The sequence below is a fragment of the Gymnoscopelus braueri genome, assembly GCF_963280865.1.
Source record: "Gymnoscopelus braueri genome assembly, chromosome: 4".
NCBI lineage: Eukaryota > Metazoa > Chordata > Actinopteri > Myctophiformes > Myctophidae > Gymnoscopelus > Gymnoscopelus braueri.
Window position 1 is genome coordinate 3025127 of NC_137605.1, and position 23087 is coordinate 3048213.

At 43.9% G+C, this 23087-nt stretch overlaps 1 protein-coding gene across 1 annotated transcript; it reads right to left on the bottom strand.

Annotated features, from left to right (window-relative positions):
* Positions 1-1138: 1138 nt before the first annotated feature.
* LOC308083137 (uncharacterized protein) lies at positions 1139-23087 on the bottom strand. Its single transcript, XM_080425297.1, has 4 exons — positions 22940-23087; positions 19287-19335; positions 6462-6583; positions 1139-4771 (listed from the first exon to the last, which is right to left on the bottom strand). The coding sequence occupies exon 4, from the start codon at positions 4691-4693 to the stop codon at positions 1223-1225; it is 3471 nt and encodes a 1156-aa protein (XP_080281423.1). The 5' UTR covers positions 4694-4771; positions 6462-6583; positions 19287-19335; positions 22940-23087; the 3' UTR covers positions 1139-1222.

Below are 23087 nucleotides of genomic sequence, written 5' to 3' on the forward strand. Positions count from 1 at the left end.
TCTTAACTGCCTTAAACATGGTTTGCCTGGTCAGTTTGTGCATAATGCTGCTTGTGAGCACGAGGATGCGGGGGGTTCAAATCCGACTCCCGTCTTGTCTCACATGAAACGCTCTAGAGCAGGGGTCTTCAATGTTTTCAGGCCAAGGACCCCCTAGCTGAGAGAGAGATGAAGCAGGGACCCCCTCCTCTATATTGTATAAAATTGTGTTTCAGATTAAACTTTTTTTGTTTACCGGTACTTGGTCTGCTGTTTTCCCCCTCTACACCTACACCTCTTTGCCAAAAATAGCAGATCTACAAGCTTGTAGATCTGCTATTTTTGGCTAAAGTTCTCCTCAGAAAAGGGATGCTGGGGTTCAAGTGGTTAAGGTAAAAAAGAAAATCCTATCACACAAAGACTCGGCGGACCGCCTGTAGTAACTCTGAGGACCCCCTAGGGGTCCCCGGACCCCCTGTTGAAGACCCCTGCTCCACAGCTCTCTCGTCTATACGGTACACGGACCATTCTAAAACGAAGCATAAAAACGCACACCTAAAAACATGTTGTACACGTAGAAAAGAAAATCATTTGTAAAAAATAATATTCATGAGCCTGTTAGCCGCCAGAGTCAGGGGGCTGATGACAAAGTGTTCTGAAAAAAGGACGTTTTCAGTCATTTTTAACCCATTAAGACCTGGAACGGCATCTGTTTGTCATTTTTAGATTTCTTTGGGCTTATTTTTGGAGAAAAAAAATCGTGACAATGTGTGCAAATCTTTTAATATATATATATATATATATACATTTTTTACTAAAATCTTTGCTTCTGGGGGTCTCTGGAACAAAATATTTTGAGATGGAGAGGTCCGCGGCCAAATACATATCATTTCGGTGGTCGTTGACGTGAAAAACGTTTGTGAACCACTGATATTATAGCAACATACGTTTGGTCAAAAAACGGTTAGGATTTAGAAGACATTTGTAGAAGCAAAGATTTGAGTTACAAATGTTTGCTTCAAAAAAAAATATGTATTCAAAGATTTGCACAAATTTTCAAGATATATTAAAAAAAGAATAGCAGATCTACAAGCTCATAGCGCGGCACTCGGTGCCGCGCTATGAGCTTGTATATCTGCTATTTTTGAATAGCCAAAGAAATCTAAAAATGACACAGATGCTTCCCCCGGTCTGAATGGGTTAACATTTAAGAGGCAACCGTCAACCTGATCCTAAACTCTCACTACGAGTCCAGCGGCTCTAGTTTCGGTCTCGGCATGACGTCCCCGGCCATGATCCGGTGCACCCTCCTGCGGTGGTTTTTCAGCGACTTCAGGTTGGGGTAGTTCCCCTGGCAGACGTCGCAGCGGTACGCCTCTCTGGTCTGGTGGTGGTGGTCGTTGTGGTGGTGGTGGTCGTTGTGGTGGTGGTGGTGCGACAGCAGGTGCTTCTGCAGCCCCTCAGCCGTGCCGAACCAGCGCGCGCACACGGGGCAGCGCGTGGGCCTGCCGGCCGGCTTGCACCCGGCGCCGCCGCTCCTCTGGTGGAAGATGAGCGCGATGGTGCTCGGAAAGTCGGCGTTGCAGCGGGAACAGCGGTGATTGGTTTTGTTGGGTTGATTGGCGACGACCCGCATGCCCTTGCAGCGGTTCAGGGACACGTGTCTCCGCAGCGAACAGCGGGAGGAGAAGGTGTTGCTGCACCTGGTGCACGCGATGCGCTGTTTGCTCTTGTTTGTGCTCAGCTGCTGCACCGCCGCGGCCACAGGGCTCTTCAGCTGAGGAGGAGGAGGACGATGATGCTGCTGCTGCTGCTTGGGCGGAGGAGGGTGAGGTCTGGACGACGGCGACGGCTGCTGTCGAAAGCGCAGCAACAGCGGCTGCGAGCGTCTGGGCTGCGGGCCCTTGTCGTACAGCCGGTGATGGGGATGCATGTGGATCTGCAGGTGGACCTCGTAGTCGGCCCACGAGCCCACCGTCTCGCCGCACGTGGGGCACGTGTAGTTCTCCTGCGCGTGCCTCTGCAGGTGCTCCAGGAGGAGCCGCGGGGAGGTGAAGCCGAGGCCGCACTCGCACGTGACCCGCCGGGGCAGCACGGAGGGCAGCGACATGATGCCCCAGTTGTTTCCGTCGTCGTCGTCCTTCTGGCTGCTGTTCGCGTTGTCCGACGGGCCGCCGGGAAAGCGGGACGCCGGCGTCCCGCTCCCCTCGCCCGCTACGGTCCGATTCAGCTCGCATTTGTTCCTGTGAACCAACATGTTGTCTTTGCGGTTGAAGCTCTTCCCGCAGACGTAACAGTCAAACATAGGCTTGACCTTGTTGACCTTTGGCGATACAGTGCCAAACATGTGTTGCTGTTGGATCTTACTGCCCTCGTGCCGCGGCGGCGGAACCGCTCCGAAGAAATGCTGGACCGGGCTGCCGGTCCCGAAGCCCGGCTGCCTGGTCCCGCACAGCATCAGATGGCGCCGCAAAGTCGACTGACGACTGTAGGTCTTCTGACAGCGGCCGCACGGGTAACGTTTCACGCCGTTGTTGACGAAGAACGGCAAGGGCGCGTTCGCCGGGGAGTTCTCCAGGCCTTCCGGCACGAGCTCTTCGACCTCGTCGTCCATGTCGGCCAAGTCGGTTTCGCTCAGCGCTTCCATCTCTTCGTCCAAGGGCACGGTCCACTGGCCGTCGGTGCGACCTTCGCGTTGATCTGCCGCCGCGTCCCACCGGACGCTTTCTTCCTCTTGCAGCAGCAGCACTGCACTCGTGGACTGAGACGCGTCCATGTGCTGCTCCAGCCTGTTGGGGAAGAAAGGCGGAAAACTCTTGGGCGTGCCGGCGCCAGACCAGGCCGAATCCGAAAACGGCGAATTCGGCTCCACCTTCACTTTCCCGGCGATCTCGGTGCCCACGCCGACGGTCTTGGAAATGCCTAATATGGGCATCTCGGCGACACCCGCGACTTTATTGCCGTTGTGGACGGACGCTAGCCGCGTCTGTTTCTGATGAGCAGGGGACGAGTTCTGAGAGGGAGCTGAAAGTCGGCCCTGACACTTGTGCATTTTGAGGTTGTACCGCCGTGCGTAGCTGTGCTTGCACGTCGGACAGAAGAAAACTCTTTTCTGGTTTGTGTTTTGCTGGTTCTGCTGCTTGAGATGAGTAAACGACTGAATGTTTTTCACATGCGGTAGCAAAGTCTTTGGGTAGTTCGACTGCTTCGTGGCCTTCCCCGATAACTGAGGGCAGACGTGATTGTCCGGAAAGGGCATTTTTCCGATTATGAGTTTTTTGCAATGACGGCAACATTTAATCCTCTCTTTCCTGTGCATGGAATGATGTTCCGTCAGAGTGTCCACGTCCTTAAACACCCTGCGGCAGCGACCGCATTGATAAATGCCTCGCGTGCCGTTGTTCATGGGGTCGATGAGCGTCTGACGGGTCTCTAGAAGCACCACGGGGGAGAAGGTCTTGGTCAGGGACACGATGCTCTTGGTGCTGGAGTCGAGGATTCTGCCGACTCCGGGGGACTTCGTCTTCATCCCGGTTTTTTTGAGAAGCTGTCTCAACTGTGAAACGGACGGATCGGTGTTGAGCGGCGCCTCAGAATTAGCCTCTTGTGTAGAATTAGCCTCTTGTGTAGAATTAGCCTCTTGTGTAACTTCAACTGGGACGAGTTCGGTTTTGGGAATGAGCGTTTTTTTGTCGGGTATTTCCGCCGGAGGAGGCTGAAAGCGCCTCCTATAGGCCGTCGCCAGCAACTTCATGAAGTTATTGTTTTTGGGCAAATGGTCACCCTTTGAAAGCGAACTGCTGCTGGGGACGGAATCAGTTCTGTTGTTGTTGCAGGAAAGGATGCCTTCTTGTATAGACTCGGACATGTCTCTTACAGGTTCAGGCACGTCTTGTACAGGTTCAGGTATGCCTTGTATAGCCTCAGTCATGCCTTGTATAGCCTCAGGCATGTCTTGTATAGCCTCAGTCATGCCTTGTATAGCCTCAGGCATGTCTTGTATAGCCTCAGTCATGTCTCGCATAGCCTCAGGCATGTCTTGTATAGCCTCAGTCATGCCTTGTATAGCCTCAGGCAATGGCTCTTGCAATGTGGACACCGATTCCTTCTCTGGCGGCCGTCGAGGGGGTTCACTTTGTTCTTGAGGTGCGTTCACAGCAGTAGCATCCTTCTCGGCACCCGCGCCGACCCCGGTTTCAGTGTCTGGCGACACACGTTTAAGCTCAGCAGCTGCTAAAGCATGCCGTTCAGGAGCTGGGGACATTGGGGCTAAAACTGGCCCGGCGTCACTTGACCCAAGCGACCCTCGCAGGGGAGGACCCGATTGACCGCTCTTTTCTCCACTGGAGTGGACAGCGTCCGTATCACGGGGCTGGAGTAGGTGCGGGTTAGAGAGGTGTACTCTCTTATGCTCTAGCATGAGGTTGAAGTCCTTAAACTCGTCGCCGCAGTCGCATATATAGAGGGAATCGGAAGGGCTCTCGAACAAAACTATGGCCGAGCTGGGGGGCTGGTGATGATGCGACAGGTCCCTGAGGGGGACCATGGCTTCGTGCTGGGGGGGTTTGGAGGGCAGAACGGGGAGCGGAGCGGACATGGCCGCCGCGTGCGTGGCTTGGTGCACGAGCAGAGAGGCGAGTCCGGTGAACGTGGCTGAACACGCCATGCAGCGGTACACTTTGGAGGCCGAGGAGTTTCCCTGTAAGCCCAGCATGGTGGAGCCTGCCTGCCGGACGGACGGACGGACGGACGAGCGGTCCACTTCCTCACTCACGATTAGTCTGGAGAGTTCCTGTGAACACACACACACACACACACACACACACACACACACACACACACACACACACACGTACGTCAGACTGAAAGTCCACTGACACAACATGCTCAATGCCTGCACAACTAGTAACATTTGGAGTTTTGGTTAAGCCATTAAAACTGCCAGAGGTATTTTCATATTTTTTTAGCCAGTGCCAGAGATTTTTCATTGAAAAAACAAAAGTACCCAGGAGCCGAGATACAGAATTAACAAGTTAACAAGGAAGTGGATAGGAGTCTAGATCTTCGAAAAATCATATCTCCTTGGTCTTTGAAGACCAAGACTATTTGAAGATCCGGATCCGGATCCACGGATCCAGTCCGGGTTTTCTTCTTAATAAAAATAGCAAAATCAACGGGAAGTTAACATTTTTATTAAAAAAAAAAACACTACTGGGTTTGGTGATGTTCTATATTGTCTGAATCAACTTTGTTTGTGTTCGTTTATGTGCTAAAAGAGTGACTTTGAGAGCTGTTTTACCGTACAATGTAAGTCAATGAGGAGCATATTTTGAATTATCAATTTCTAATCAATGGAGCAATTATTTTTGATTTCTTGTCCACCTTTGGAGTTACATCATGGCAAGGTAACTACACAACCCAAACCTCTACCAAAGTGGTCTTGCCCTTTAATGGGTTAACCAGGAAAGCAGCTATGTAACCACTTTAACCATTATTTTATACTTTGGCTTTAAAAAAAATTTTGCAGATCCACAAGCTCATAGCGCCACGCTATGAGCTTGTAGATCTGCTATTTTTTAAAAAAATTTTAGCAAATCTTTGAATATATATAATATTTTTTTAAAGCGAACATTTGTAACTCAAATCTTTGTTTCGGGGGCGGGGGGGGGGGTAGCCTGGTAAACCCCCTCCCTCCGGAAATCTCATTTGCATTTGATTTCAGGAAGGAGGTCTGGGATTGCGCAGGGAGTAAAGCTGCCCGAACACTGCGTGTTCGAACCAATCAGCGGCTGCTAGGGGCGGATCATCCAATCACCTGCCTAGTAGCTTGAAAAAAAGAAAAACCGTCTGTCATCGATTCTGCGACCGGAGTCTCAGATGGGAAGTAGGCTGTGAAACAAATGTGTGTCGCAAGCTTCTTCCATTTGACGGTGTCAGGTTGGGGGGGGGGGGTCCCTGGAACAAAACATTTTGAGATGGGGGGGGGGAGGGGGGGGGGGGGTCCGTGGCCAAACACATATCTAAAAATGTTTTCTAGATCTGCTATTTTTTTTTCAATCGTGAAAATGTGTGCACATTTTTTTATATATATTTTTAAAAGCGAACATTTGTAAAATATGTTGTTCCAGGGACCCTTCCAGAAGCAAAGATTTGAGTTACAAATGTTTAAAATAAAAACATGTGTTCAAAGATTTGCAACAAAAAAAATAAAAATCACGATTTAAAAGAAATAGCAGATCTACAAGCTCGTAGCGCGGCACCGAGAGCTGCGCTACGAGCTTGTAGATCTGCTATTTTTGAATAGCCCAAAGCATAAAATACTGGTTATAACAAAAAATGTTAAATGACACAGTATGCGTTCCTGGTTCTAAATGGGTTCAATCTTTTACATTTGTGAAAAGCAAAAAAACAGACTTTTACGTCAACAGGTCTAGAACAAAAACCACAACAATACCTAAACTATAATATAATAATAATAATACCTAAACTGATGACACTTGGACGGGGGTCCACCACACTCCACAGGCGTTGGAGGTCTTGTGGCTCTGATGAGCCGTTCCGTCACCAGGTGGCGTGAACGTTGGCGTTTCCATCAGCGGCAGAACTGGAAGACGGGGACAAGAAGTGCCGACATTAGAGCTACACGAGGTCACGGTAGCGCTGTGCAACCAGTGACCAACACCTACATCAAGTTCTACTTTTCTTTTTGGGGGACAAATTGTTGGAGATTTATTTGTTCCATCAAATGACAAAAATGACACCATTCACCATCCTAGGTTACAGTAACAGCGCTGCATTGGCCCAGTGTTCATTTAGTCGACTAAAACTATGACGAAAAAAGGTCCGTCGACTACCTTTTTTTCACTGACGAAAACTAATTAAAAACTAAATAAAAACTAAGCCACAACTAAATATATTGACCATTTTGCAAACAAGTAAAAACTAGACTAAAATGTCAGTGAGGGATCTAGTGGAGAAGAGCTCCAGTAGAACTAAAAGACCAAACACAAAGTCATTTTGTGTTTGGTTGCGCTCAGATGCTGTGCTCTGAAAATAGCAGATCTACAAGCTCACGACGCGTTGTGAGCTTGTAGATCGGCTATTTTCATCATGCAACCAAGTGTAAAATCAGCCATCACGACGCCATCAAGGCACCGCCAACACACATTTTAGTCGAGTAAATCAACTGTAGATTTAGTCGACTAAAACTAGACTAAAACATTTCAGATGACAAAAATACGACTAGAACTGAACGGAATTTTATTCAAAAGACTATGATTAAAACTAAAGCAAAATTTGCAATTTTCTTTTCACCGCACCGCACAGGAGGAAAAAAAACAATGATTGCGGCGATCACCGCTGATCCGAGCGGTGCCGCCCGCGTGAACCGCTTGCCGTGTGTTACAACCTTTAGGCTAATGACACTAATTATGACTCCTCCTGCTTTCCATAGTTCCAGTCAATCAGTGAGGGAAGTGATGATTGAAATAAATGTTTCACTACGCTGTGTTTAACTACGCTGTGTTTCACTACGCTGTGTTTCACTACGCTGTGTTTTACTACGCTGTGTTTTACTACGCCTGTACAACTGCCAAGTTGAAGTTTAAGCCTTCAAGACCTGGAACGCATCTGTGCCATTTTTAGATTTCTGTGGCTATTCAAAAAATTGCAGATCTACAAGCTCATAGCGCGGCACCGAGTGCTGCGCTATGTAGATCTGCTATTTTTGAAAAAGAATCGTGAAGATGTGTGCGAATCTCTGAATATACATATATTTTTAACTCAAATCTTTGCTTCTGGGGATTCTACAAATGTCTTCGAAATCCTAACAGTTTTCTGAAAAACTGTTAGGATGTTGCTATAATATCAGTGGTTCGCAAACTCAAACCCAAAATGATATGTATTTGGCCACCGGCAGTCCAGTTCCAGGGACCCCCTGAGGACCCCCCAGAAGCAAATAGGAGTTAAAAATGTTCACTTAAAAAAAAATATGTATTCAAAGATTTGCACACATTTTCATGATTTTCCCACAAATTGCAGATCTACAAGCTCAGTGCTTGTTAGCTCATACAAGCTCATAGTGCGGCATCGAGAGCTTGTACAGTAGATCTGCTATTTTTGAAGAGCCAAAGTATAAAATAATGGTTAAAGAGGTTAAAATCTCAAGTGACAGATCCGTTCCCGGTAAATCTCAAGTGACAGATGCTTTCCCTTAGGTTAACCCAGGTCTTAATGGGTTAACCCAGGTCAAGACCTGAGGCGATTTTTAAAAATGTTTTCTAAATCCAAAAACAGTTTTTTGAAAAAAAAATCTGGAAAAAAAAAAAAAATCAAGATTTTTCAAAAATAGCAGATCTACAAGCTCATAGCGCGGCACGAGTGCCGCGCTATGAGCTTGTAGATCTGCTATTTTTTGAATAGCCCAAAGAAATGTAAAGTGACACAGATGCGTTCCAGGTCTTAATGGGTTGAAACACGCATGCAGTTACTTAAACGCTGCTTTTAGGAAATAAAGATACTGAATGAATGAGATGGCCCTCAGGTCTCGCTGTTTCACACTTTTTGAAAAGTATGATGGAGTGATTCAAAAACCAGGAAAAGCCAACACTTTGTTGTTGACTTATTTTAGGGGTGTATAGTGTCTTTGCTCAGGGTCACCTCGACACATTGCCGGGGCCGGGAATCAAACCTGGGACCCCCCTGCTTCCCAGGCGCGAACAGGCTTTTTGCATGTAGTTTAAGCGCAAGGGGGCGGGGCCGCGGGTGGCGGGTGGGGAGAGAGCCTGGCGACGCGAGCTATGTTAGTGCACTGAGTGGCAGTTGGGGCAAACGCAGTCCCCACAACATCATTTACGATTCTGTGCCTATCGGTACATAACTCGGACGGCGCTTAGTCGACTAGCAGACCATCGGCCGGTCGTCGCGGGCACTCGCGCCTGGAGGCGCTCGGGCGCGACTCCTCGGCCTCAAGGTCTGCTGAGTCGGCGCACCTCCGTCATGGTCCAAAACTATACTTTATCGGCGAAAAAAGTAGTCTGCGGTTGTTTGAAAAATCGTAAATGATGTTGTGGGGACTGCGTTTGGCCCAACTGCCACTCAGTGCACTAACTATCATAGCTCGCGTCGCCAGGCTCTCTCCCCACCCGCGGCCCCGCCCCCTTGCGCTTAAACTACATGCAAAAAGCCTGTTCGCGTTAGGCGGGGGCTGCTCTCTACCCGTTCAGCTATGGCGGCCTGGCCGCCCAATTCTCATGTGTACTAGGCTGTGTGTGGAGCCGTCTAGTGACAAACATGGACATGAGGAGGACGTTATTCATGCCTTATGACACTTAACGTCCTACCATGGTTACAACAACGTCATTGTAACGACTACAGTTTAGGTCAGTGCTTCTCAAACAGTGGTCCGGGGACCACCAGTGGTCCTTGAGGGGGTCCCAGGTGGTCCCCAGCTAAATGATGTTCCAAGAGTTGGAAACCAAATGGACCCTTATTGTGTACTGTAGATCTTTAACTCTTGAGTGTAAAATGAAACCAAATGGACCCTTATAGATCTTTAACTCTTGAGAGTGTAAAATGAAACCAAATGGACCATTATTAGATCTTTAACTCTGTGAGAGTGTAAAATGAAACCAAATGGGGTCCATTTGGTTTCATTTTACACTCTCAAGAGTTAAATTATTGTTAAACATCTGCATTACTTTATTATTACTGCATTATTTATTAATTAATTTTTAATTAATTTATTATTACTGCATTATTGTTAAACATCTGCATTACTTCATTTATAAGAAGTCTTACACAATTAGAGAATGTAGAAGAATTGTTACTTTGATCAACGTTTGCCTGTTATCTCTCCTATTGGTACCAACATCAATAAATACATGGATGGAATTGTGGACAAAATATTCTTGGGTCTGAGAGTCTAAATGTCATCAAACGGGGGTTCCGTGGCTTAAATGCCGAATAAATAATGGACCTTGATATGAAAAGGTTTGAAAACCACTGGTTTATGTCTATGACACAAGGTGGGTGCAGAGAAGGGATTCAACTATCAATTATTTTCCTGATATTTTGACTGTTTTTGAAAATGTGTCGCCTATTACAAGAAGAAAAAAGGAAACATTCAGTATACTGCACAAAATTGATTATTGTATTAAAATCAACAGAAATGTGTTTATAATTGATAATAATATATTAGCTCAATTAGCTGTTTCAGCCCAAATGCAGAGCCGTATCAGTTGCATGGAACAAAAGAAGACAGTTTAGTGAACAGCTTGGTGTTGCTTCATTAGACATCAACAGATGTGAAGGTTTGATTTCATGCCAACTTTCTGCAGTACCCATTCATTTATCTATTTAGTGCACGGTCCAGTAATCCCTGCTTGGATAATATTTATTTATCAACATAACCCCTGAATTACAGAATGCTTTGGAGCAGCTAGGGGAGCGCCAAGTCTACCCAGAATGACCAATATTCACCTAATGAAGACACAGCTGACTGACTGCGTCTGTACTGGCCTCTACAACTGAAACATGCTCCGTTTCTGCATAAAACACCCCCTGAGTTTCAGTATAATTTGTCATGACTCTGAAGGAGAGTTGAGGAAGTTAAGACCAAAGAACATTCTAAATAAATTAAGAGATAAGGAATAGACAAATTAGCAAAAGGCTAGGCTACCAAATAATAAGTAAGCACTAAGCACAACCTGAAACTGGATCAATAGTGAGTAAATGGAAGCTGAGAAAACTCAGCGTCTGAGAATATAGGAGGCTTGTAGGGATGTGCATGAATGACCAAAATATAAACATCTACTGTGAAGTTTTAGAAAAATAATAACAATAATAAATCGACAGTCTTACAGAAATTATTTATTTGATTAATGATTTTAGACTTAAATCTAAATATCTAAACAAATCTTTCCTAGAGACTCTATGAGGGAAACCACAGAGGGGCCAACATTGACAACAGTCACTTTTAATCCATTCAAACCCGCGAACGCGTCTGTGTAACCACTTTATCCATACTTTTTACCTTGAGCTATTCAAAAAGTAGCAGATCTACAAGCTCATAGTGCTATGAGCTTGTAGATCTGCTATTTTTGAAAAGTCGGGAAAAGGTGTGCAAATCTTTGAATATATATATATTTTTTTAAAGCAAACCTTTGTAACTCAAATCTTTGCTTCTGGGGGGGGGGGTCCCTGGAACAACATGTTTTGAGATGGGGGTCCGTGGCCAAATACATATCATTTTGGGGGTCCTTGACATGACAAAGTTTGAGAACCACTGATATTATAGCAACATACGTTTGTTCAAAAAACATTTGTAGCATCCCCCAGAAGCAAAAATTTGAGTTACAAATGTTCACTTAAAAAAAAAAAAATATATATATATATATATATATATATATATATATATATATATATATATATATACACACACACGATTACACACATATTCAAAGATTTGCACAAATTTTCACTACTTAAAAAAAATAAACAGCAGATCTACAAGCTCATAGCACTCGGTGCTCATAGCACTCGGTGCCGCGCTATGAGCTTGTAGATCTGCTATTTTTGAATAGCCAAAGTATAAAAGAATGGTTAAAGTGGTTACACAGACGTGTTCCCGTTCTTAATGGCTTTAAGGAGCTACAGAATGCTGTGACTGTGAGAGCGGAGCTACACTAACACCAGTCAACCATACCCAGAGCCCTGCATGTGGTGCTCGGGTGGTCTCTAGGCCAGGGGGTTCAAGTCCCACTGCGGTGCATCCGGCTTCTGCCCAGCATCCATAGGAGCAGTGGTGGAAAGTAACTAAGTACATGTACTCAAGCACTGTACTTAAATACAATAAAAAGGTATTTGTACTTCACTTGAGTATTTCCAATTTCCAATACTTTTACTCCACTACATCTCAGAGGCAAATATTGTACTTTTACTCCACTACAATTACTTGGAAACTTTAGTTACTAGTTACTTTACAAAACATACATTAACCACTTTAGCCCTATTTTATACCGAGGCTATTTGAAAATAGCAGATCTACAAGCTCACAACGCGTCGCTTTGCGACGCGTTGTGAGCTTGTAGATCGGCTATTTTCAAACATTTTTGTACTTTTACTTTTGGTACTTTAAGTACATTTTGATGCCAATACTTTTGTACTTTTACTCAAGTAAATTTAGAATTCCGGACTTTTACTTGTAACAGAGTACTTCTGCAGTGCAGTATTGATACTTTTACTTAAGTAAAACATTTGAGTACTTTTTCCACCACTGCTACTAATCACCAGAAGTCCTAAGTGCATTTCCTTCTAGAAGAAGCAACCAAGAGTATACCTAGCGCTAAGGTAAAAGTGCAATATATCAGCTACCTACTTTCTTAACTCTCTCAGTGCCAATGAAATAAAAATATATGTTCATACTGTGCCAGAATTGTTTGTTTTTTTTCAAAGTAAAAAAAAAAGTGCTTAGGAAGCGAGATACAGCCTTTTTCAGTTATAAGTTAAACAAGGAGTGGATGGAGCTGCAAATCTTCAGATAATGATATCTTGAGTTCCGAATTTTTTTTTTCCAAAAAAGGCAAAGGCAAAATAGGCAAATAAATAATAATAATTATTATTATTTCTTTTTTTAAAACTCGGGATAACTCGTTCTGGCACTGAGGGCATTCAGAAAACTCGGGATAACTTGTGGCTTGGCACTGAGAGAGTTAAACAGATGAGACAAATAGCTAAATCAAATGAGCAAGAGCTAAAACAAATAAGTAACTAAACAAGATCCAATAAAACAAGAGTTTGTAGGCTACAACTAGTTAACAAGTAGGCAAGGCGAAGAGGAAGGGTAGCGTTTCCTGAAGAGGTGGGTTTTCAGCCTGCGGCGAAAGATGGGCAGTGACTCTGCTGTCCTGACATCAGTGACTCTGCTGTCCTGACATCAGTGGGGAGTTCATTCCACCACTGTGGGGCCAGAACAGAAAAAAGACGTGACCGTGTAGATCGGCCAGAAGGACCACTGAGCGACGAGGCAACCAGTCGCCCCCGTGGCGGCAGACCGAAGTGGTCGGGTAGGGGTGTAAGCATCGACCATAGCCCGGAGGTAAGAAGGAGCTGTTCCTTTCACTGCCCTATAGGCCAGCACCAGGGTTTTAAACTGGATGCGAGCCGCTACGGGGAGCCAGTGTAGAGAACGGAGAAGGATAGCTGTGTGGCACGTACAGCTAGCTATGGGCCGGGGCGGTGCCTGTCAGCAGGGAATGTCCAACGGGAGGAGGTAGAAACAGAGTCACTATACGGCCTCCTGATTGCTTGGGGCTCCTCGGTGGCAGGTGAGCCAGTTAGGGTACGATAGCAGTGGGAGGAATTAATTGGTATAACAATTAATTGGGAGAAAAAAGGGGGTAAAAATAATTGGCTACTCTAAACAATATACTGTATATAAAAAAAAGATTTAAACATTTCTTTGGCTATGGCCTGGATCGCTGACGTAGCGAGTCCAGGCACCTAGGCTCAGTGTAGCCTGACAGCGCGTCGCGGGTTCGCGGGGTCCGTGCCCAAATACATATCTAAAAATGTTTTCTAAATCCTAATAAAACTGGCCTGTATGGAAGCGTGGCTGGAAAGAAAGAAGCCATTTCTCTAGAAAGAAAAAAAACATATCAAAGCACATCTGGAGTTTGCCAGAACGCACGAGCCTGACCCAGCTACAGATGTGGGACAAGGTTTTGTGGTCAGAGGAGACAATTCAAAATGATGTGTGCAGCACAAACCAGCTATTCAAAAATAGCAGATATACAAGCTCAATGAGCTTGTAGATCTGCTATTTTTTTTAAATCGTGAGAGCTTTGCAAATCTTTGAAGATGTATATATTTTTAAAGCGAACATTTTTAACTCAAATCTTTGCTTCTGGGGGGGTCCCTGGAACAAAATATTTTGAGATGGGAGGTCCGCGGCCAAATACATATCATTTTGGGGTCCTTGACATGAAAAGGTTTGAGAACCACTGATATTATAGCAACGTTTGTCATAAAACTGTTAGGAGTTAGACATTTGTAGAATCCCCAGAAGCAGAGATTTGAGTTTGAGCAAATCTAAAAACAAACACATTCAAAGATTTGCACACATTTTCACGATTATTTTTCAAAAGATAGCAGATCTACAAGCTCATAGCGCGGTACCGAGTGCCGCGCTATGAGCTTGTAGATCTGCTATCTTTTGAATAGCTTAAGGAAATCTTAAAAATGACACAGATGCGTTCCCGGTCTTAATGGGTGAAGAGACAACACCATCCGTACAGTTCAGACCCTGCAGAAGGAGGTGGTGTGTGGACCACAGCCCAGCACATCGGAGGTGAGCTTCCCTCCTTCCAGGCATGCTAAGCGATGCATAGCCAGCCAGTAGCCACTGCAGAGCAGATCATCATCAAACATACCAACCACCACCCCAGTAGCCACTGCAGAGCAGATCGTCATCAAACACACCAACCACCACCCCAGATCCACAATCTGTTCACACCACTGGCATCAGGCAGACCATACCCCAAAAATCGAATGCTGCACAAGCAGACAAAAGGAGAACTTTCACAGCCAGGCCATCAGGCTGGTGAGCAGGCACCGAGGCGTGATTTGGGAACCAACCAACCGGAGCTTTGGGCAAACCACGCCCCCGGAAGTGGCATAGTAATAGAGTTAAGGTCGTAACACACGGCAAGCGGTTCACGCGATCATTGTTTTTTTCCTCCTGCGCGGTGCGGTGAAAAGAAAATCTCACCACAATCCAGCTCTTGCCGCCCGCACGTGCGCCGCGTGCACAAACGAGCACGTGCGCGAGAATTTCACAGGGCCGCGCGCCCGCCTGCCTCACCGCCCCTCAACTTCTCCGCGCGTCCCAAATAATCGCCCGCCTCTCATTGAAAATTAATTACATAGGCGCATTGGCCGCTTGCCGTGTGAAAGGACCCTTATGCATTATTTTATCATCAGAGCATAGTGTATATAGGTGGGCCTGGCTGTATGTTATGCCACATATAGGGAGGGCAGTGGCTCAGGGGTAGAGTGGCCCGGGTAGAGTGAACTGGAAAACCGCAAGGTTCCCAGTTCGATCCCGGGCTGGGGCGCTCCCCCAGAGTTAGTGTCGAAGTGTCCTTGAGCAAGACGCTGAACCCCTAATTGCTCCCGATGAGCAGGTTGGTGCCTTGCATGGTTTCCTCCTCCATCGGTGTATGAATGTGTGTGTGTGAATGGGTTAATGGCACAATCAATGTAAAGCGCTTTGGATGAAAGCGCTATATAAATGCACCATTTACCATATTTACCACACACAACTACTATTTGTGCAGTAGGATGCGGGGGGGGGGGTTAGCGGAGTTGTTCTGCAGCCTAAAATCTCTTCATTCCAGTCCACACACTAGTGATGAGCGGGTCGACCCGTAACCCGCGGGACCCGCGGGTCAACCCGCGGCGCGGGTGGGTCGAGTCAGGATTTCAGAGGAAATTATGCGGGCTATGGGTGAGCGGGTCAGCCGCTCTCACACGCAAAAAAAAAAAAAAAAACTATTTTGAACAACATGCTTGTTTATTCAGCCCATGACAATGTTGTGCTACTGTAGACATTTAAAGGGACTTTGGGTACTTAAAAGAGCGCTATATAATATATATATATATTCCCACCGCGGGTCGCGGGGCGGGTTGAGCCATAGATTTATATATGGGCTCGCGGGGCGGGTTGAGGCGGGTTGGGTTCCGTCGCGGGTTGGGGCGGGGCGGGTCATGAAAAAACCCGACCCGCACATCACTACCACACACATATCACGAAATATCGATTTATAGTATTAGATTATAAAATAATGCATGCCCTATTATTTCCCTGTACAGTTTGCGGTACGTAGCGTTCTCAGGTATTATACTCCTGCAGCCGTAATTATCTCCTCACTCCACTCAAACATATCTTAAATATCAACTCAACTCGCTCGTTCTTCTTTTTTTTTTAAACGGTGGTGGTGCACTCTCTCTGTCTCTCTCTCAATGTTACTAAAAGCAAAAATAAATAAATAAGGTTTTCCCATTCAGACACAGCAGGACATTTCTGCATTTAATTGTTTTCAAGGTGAGAAATTTACCTTATGTCACTCTAGTCCAGGGGTCTTCAACAGGGGGTCCGGGACCCCTAGGGGGTCCTCAGAGTTACTACAGGGGGGGCCGCCAAATCTTTGTGTGATATGATATTTTTTTTACATTAACCACTAGCATCCCATTTCTGAGGAGGACTAAAGCCAAAAATAGCAGATCTACAAGCTCACAAGCTTGTAGATCTGCTATTTTTGGCAAAGAGGTATATAGGTGTAGAGGGGGAAAAAGAGAAGACCAAGTAAACATTTCATACAATATAGAAGGGGGTCCCTGATTCATCTCTCTCAGCTCACCTTATGTCACTGTTTTGGCTTGTTTTAACCTCTGACTAAAAATGTTACACTACTCTGTTGCTCAGTGGACTTTGTTAAACTTTCAGACGAGTCTTAACGAGCTTTAATAGGCTACAGCTGGATAGATGAGAAGACGTCTGTATAGGCACATGAATTAAACCAGCGATGTGGAATGGATGGCTGATATCATGATCACAACGTCTTTTAGAGTTGTTGTTGTTGGAAGCTGTTTACAGCATTAAGGACTTTTCAGATGGCGCCTAGTCATTTATTTGGAATAAGAGGCAACCCTGCAGGTAGGAGGAATGAGCAGCTACTGTCTGTATGAGAGAAGTGCGCGCACAGCGCCGCACACGCATGCACACACACACACACACACACACACACACACCACCCGTCCATGCCAAAGTTGTCTTTTCAACAGCATATGCAACGAGAGTCAGGGGGTGATTTTTCTTTGCAACTGGCTACAATAAAAGGGATGTTTAAAGGCTATTTTTTTCTGTAGTCTACAACATCTTTTGCATGGACCGTATGAGAAGCCTGGTGACGCACTTACTGCCTTTAAATTCCCCGTGATTGGCGAACCGACAGTCACTACATTGACTAGGCTATAACTGTGCGCAGCATTATGGAATATAATATATTCCATATTATATAGATATTCAATATATGTATCCTTATATTTCTATGGTAATCAGCACCATCTGTGGGCTTCTCTTGCTAATGTTTACTGAGTCGACTCACGCGACTTTGCTCATCATGCTGTTGCTGCGCAGTGCCAACGCAGTTTCAATTTGACCGGCATAAAATCGGAATTTATGACAGTGACCGGCCGAGCACCGATCCAGCCGGTTGGACCAAAAACCGGCTTTTTTAAATCGGCGGCCGATTGATCGGTGCATCTCTAATTGGTATTGTATGGAACAGAGGCCTAATGACAAGGATCCTAGTGCATTTCTGTGCCGTGTACAGTAGAGTAGGTAGACCATTAGAAAAGTATATACAAAATACTGTTCCACTGTGACATGTTTACAAGAGTTATGAGATGCTAAATTATTACATAACATTTATGTTGACACAATCTCATACAGTAAGTACATACTACATAGCAACGCTTTCTTTCCTCCAACATTGACATTAAATGAGCACAGTAAAACAAAACTAATTCTAAGTGAGTGGTCCTCAAAGTCATTTGACATTTTCATGTCAAGGACCCCCAAATATATGATATTTGATATGATATTTAACCCATTAAGACCTGGGAGACATGAGCTAAAAAAGCATTATTTTACACTTTGGCTATTCAAAAATAGCAGATCTACAAGCTCATAGCGCGGCGAGCTTGTAGATCTGCTATTTTTGAAAGATCTTGAAAATGTGTGCAAATCTTTAAATATATATCGGGTTTTTTTTTTTACATTTTTAACTCAAATTTTTGCTTCTCGGGGGTCCCTGGAGCAACATTTTGGGTGGTCCTTGACATGAAAAAAGTTTGAGAACCACTGATATTATAGCAACATAATAAAAATTAAAAACAAAATGTTAGGATTTAGAAGACATTCTAGAAGCAAAGATTTGAGTTAAAAATGTTCGCTGAAAAACAAAAGAGTTCTATAATAGATTTGCACAAATGTTCACAATTTCTCAAAAATAGCAGAGAGTGCCGCGCCATGAGCTTGTAGATCTGCTATTTTTGAATAGCCAAAGAAATCTAAAAATGACACAGATGTGTTCCAGGTCTTAAAGGAGTAGTTCACCCAAAAAATGACTTATTTTCTATCAATAGCACACCCCATGAAGCCTTGAAATCATGATTTTTTTTTTTTTTTACACGCATTCCTAAGCCAATAATTTGATTACCGGCGGAAAGATGCTAATGTATTCGGTAGGAGACACAAAGTAGACTCTTTGTGTCTCCTACCAGAGATGCACACGGTCAGTAAAAAATTGGCTTAGGAATGCGACAAAAAAACCAAAAAAATCCATGAATTCAATGCTTCATGGGGTGTGTAATTGATAGAAAATAAGTATTTTTTTGGGTGAACTACTCCTTTAAAGGGTTAAGTAAGTAGGGGTGTAACGATACGTTTTAACAACGATTCGATTCGTATCACGATACTTGGTTGTCGATACGATGAACGATACAGGTTAATTTAGAACGATACGATATGTTTCGATTCAGTGATTTAGTCGATACGATACATGAACGATACAGGTTCATTTAGAACGATACAATTCGATTCAATGATTTAAAATCGATATAGTAACTATTTATTTACCCCAAAAATCGGTGTGAAAAATAAATACCTGGATACTGGATATAAACCCCTCTCTTTTTTCTTCTTAAAATTGCTAAATACAACGCACAAGTACTTAGTATTGATAAAATGTATTATTTGCACTGCAAAACGATTCGATACGATTATTTGCATTGCAAAATGATTCGATACGATACAAAGTCAAACAATACGATATTTTGCTGTTTGCATATCGATATAGTAGATCGTTGAAAATCAAAAACGATTTTTCGATGCAGTTACTATATCGTTACACCTCTATAAGTAAGTATTCGGGCCACAGACCCCCATTTGAAAAGATGTTCTGCCTGCAAACCCCATAAGAGAAGATTTGTCGTCCTTTTTTCTAAAACATCCGGTAAACAGGCTCTAAACGCGCTGCATCGCTTGTCCATCGGCTATTTTCGAACAGCCGGAAAAAAAAGGAAAACTAAAATATGACATGGAGTGTTTAAAGCTGTGACTCCATTTTTTTTTGCTGGGGGACCCTCTGGAATCCCCTCAAGGACCCCCTCCCCTCTGAGGGGTCCGGGGACCCCCTGCTTTGAGAACAGCTGGTTTAAACATCCAGCGAAAGCTGGAAACTCACCAAGGCCTAGCGGCACGGCAAGCTGTCTGTCTGTAGCTTCAGTGTAAACCTATGGGACACATAAACACAACCATGCTTTAGGCATTAGGATCCATGCAAACACGTGACCTGATACAATTATTCATCTATTATTAACCCCTGATTTAGATTATCAATCTAAATCAGGGGTCTTCAACTAGGGGGTCCTCAAGAGATACTGCGGGGGGGGGGGGGGGGCATATCTGTGTGTGATAGGGACTTTATTTTTAACCACTTGAACCCTAGCATCCCTATTCTGGGGAGAACATTAGGCGAAAAATAACGAGCTTGTATATCCAGCTATTTTCGGAAATAAAAACAGTTTTGGTGTACAGGGGGAAAAAAAGAGCAGACCACGTACAGAGCCAAAGGTCAAGTTTACAAAGTATTGAGGGGTTTAAGTGGTTAAATGTCTGACAACACACATTTAACATGAATCCAATGTGTAGTGGGGGGGGGGTCTCTGCTTCATCTCTCTGTCAGCTAAGTAGAGGTGTAACGATATAGTAACTGCATCGAAAAATCGTTTTAAATGTTCAACGATCTACTATATCGATATGCAAACAGCAAAATATCGTATCGTTTGACTTTGTATCGTATCGAATCATTTTGCAATGCAAATAATCGTATCGAATCGTTTTGCAGTGCAAATAATACATTTTATCAATACTAAGTACTTGTGCGTTGTATTTAGCAATTTTAAGAAGAAAAAAGAGAGAGGGGTTTATATCCAGTATCCAGGTATTAATTTTTCACACAGATTTTTTGGGGTAAATAAATAGTTACTATATCGATTTTAGATCATTGAATCGAATTGTATCGTTCTAAATGAACCTGTATCGTTCATGTATCGTATCGACTAAATCACTGAATCGAAACATATCGTATCGTTCTAAATTAACCTGTATCGTTCATGTATCGTATCGACAACCAAGTATCGTGATACGAATCGAAGTTAAAACGTATCGTTACACCTCACAGCTAAGGAGTCCAAAATTATTATTCAATACGATCTAAAATAATTGCTGTACAGTGAAGTCCTCAAAATACCTTTTTGTCCTTGAACACCTTGATACTAGAATCCTCTGACCCCCTCCCCCCCCTCCCCCCCCACCCCGCCCCTCCTTCCTCTGTAAACATACCTTTAGCCCCGTTTGGAACCTCACTCTCTATGACAGATAGGGAAGCTATCTGGAGAGTGAGGTTCCAAACGGATATGCTGCTCTTTTTTCCCTCTACACCTATACCTCTTTGCCAAAAAATGGCAGATCTAATAGCAGATCTACAAGCTCACAACGCCTCGAGGCGCGAGGCGTTGTGAGCTTGTAGATCGGCTATTTTAAAGTTCTCCTCAGCAAAGTGATGCCAGGGTTCAAGTGGTTAATGTAAAAAAAAAATGTCATATCACACAAAGATTTGGCGGACCCCCTGTAGTAACTCTGAGGACCCCCTAGGGGTCCCGGACCCCCTGTTGAAGACCCCTGTATTAAACTGTAATAGCCTATACTGACGTGTCACTGAGCTATGAAAGAGTTAATAATGCATGGAGTCCACAGTGAGATATGTAAACAATATTTACTATAATGTGCAGATTATTTCAACATCTACTGACATCTGATCTGATCTGATCTGATCCACTGTTACTGAGGGGAATCTGACATATCAGACAGTAAGAGCCTAGAAAGCTTCAGCTTAACCCATTAATACCTGGAACTGTGTCATTTTTAGATTTGAGCTAAAAAGCATTATTTTACACTTTAGGGTATTCAAAAATAGCAGATATACAAGCTCATAGCGCGGCACCGAGTGCCGCGCTATGAGCTTGCATATCTGCTATTTTTGAAAAATCATGAAAATGTGTGCAAATCTTTGAACATAATATATTTTCAAAGCGAACATTTTTAACTCAAATCTTTGCTTCTGGGGGTCCCTGGAACAAAATATTTTGATGGGGGTCCGCGGCCAGATACATATAATTTTGGGGGTCCTGGACATGAAAAAGATTGAGCACCACTGATATAGAAACATAGGTTTTTCAGAAAACTGTTGAGATTTAGGAGACATGTAGAATCGGCTTCAGGTCTCAATGGGTTAATGTCCATCACTTGGCAACATATGACAGATCTACAAGCCTCCTGTCCCATTGAGGCTTGTAGATTTTGTTTTTGTTTTTGTTTTTGACAAGCAACACCCTCCTACTGCGACGTATAACTCAGGGTTTCCGACTGGCTTGGCTTTAAAATGATCCACTGACGTTAAAGTAACAATCAGTGATATAAATATAAAAGTCCAACATGTGTGGGTTGATTTGACTTGAACATCTGCACAGCCACAGGCTCTTCTTCTACATCAGTGGTTTCTCAACCAGTGGTCCGGGGACCACCAGTGGTCCTCAGGGGGGTCCCTAGCGAAACTAGTTAACATAGCGTCAAAATTTTTTTTAAACCACTTAGCTTTGGCTATTCAAAAAAAAACTGCAAATCTGCAAGCTTGTAGATCTGCTATTTTTTTGGGGGAAATATCTTGAAAATGTGTGCAAATCTTTGAATATTTATATTTAAAGCGAATATTTTTATCTTTGCTTCTGGGGCGGGGGGGGGGGGGGGCGTCCCTGGAACAAAACAATGTTCAGATGGGGGGGTCCGCGGTACATACATTTAGGGGTCCTTGGCATGAAGGTGGTTGAAAACCACCGTTCTACACCAATGACACTTTACACTGCTTCTTATCCTAGCTGTAGCATGCTAACTAGCACTGCTACAGCTAGCCAGTGGTGGAAAAAGTACTCAAATTCTTTACTTAAGTAAAAGTACCAATACTGCAATATAAAAATACTCTGTTACAAGTAAAAGTCCAGAATAAAAAATGTACTTGAGTAAAAGTACAAAAGTATTGGCATCAGAATGTACTTAAAGTATCAAAAGTAAAAGTACTAAATATTTGAAAATAGCCGATCTACAAGCTCACACTGCGACGCGTTGTGAGCTTGTAGATCTGCTATTTTCAAATAGCCTAGGTATAAAATAGGGCTAAAGTGGTTAATGTATGTTTCATTATATCATAATTTACATCTGAAAAGTAACTAGTAACTAAAGTTTTCAAGTAAATGTAGTGGAGTAAAAGTACAATATTTGCCTCTGAGATGTGGTGGAGTAGAAGTAAAAGTAATGGAAATTGGAAATACTCAAGTAAAGTACAAATACCTCAAAATTGTACTTAAGTACAGTACTTAAGTAAATGTACTTAGTTACTTTCCACCACTGCAGCTAGCACACACACTCTGCTATTGTGTGTGTGTGTGTGTGTGTGTGTGTGTGTGTGTGTGTGTGTGTGTGTGTGTGTGTGTGTGTGTGTGTGTGTGTGTGTGTGTGTGTGTGTGTGTCTCTAGTGATCTTAACCATAACTTACAATGTAAAACACAAACCCTGCCCACAGCACAGTGGTTAAATACACATAATGAGGACTTTAAGTATATATATATATATAATTTGAATCTTTTAAGTTATGATGCTAACAGAGCTAGCCTTAATGCTAGTGCTGCTGAAAGCCTCCCAGGAGAGAGAGAGAGAGAGAGAGAGAGAGAGCAGCTTTCAACCAGAATAATAATAATATTATAACCAGATAAAAGCCCTTACCGTCAGTCAGTCTCTCGTCCTTTAAACCACACGGCAGGGTGCTTTGTTGGGATGTATTCCAGCGGATAAAAGCTCTTTAAATGACGCTAAATAGATGAATTATAACAATAATGACGTGCGTAACGGAGATATGTGTGTCCTGCAACAA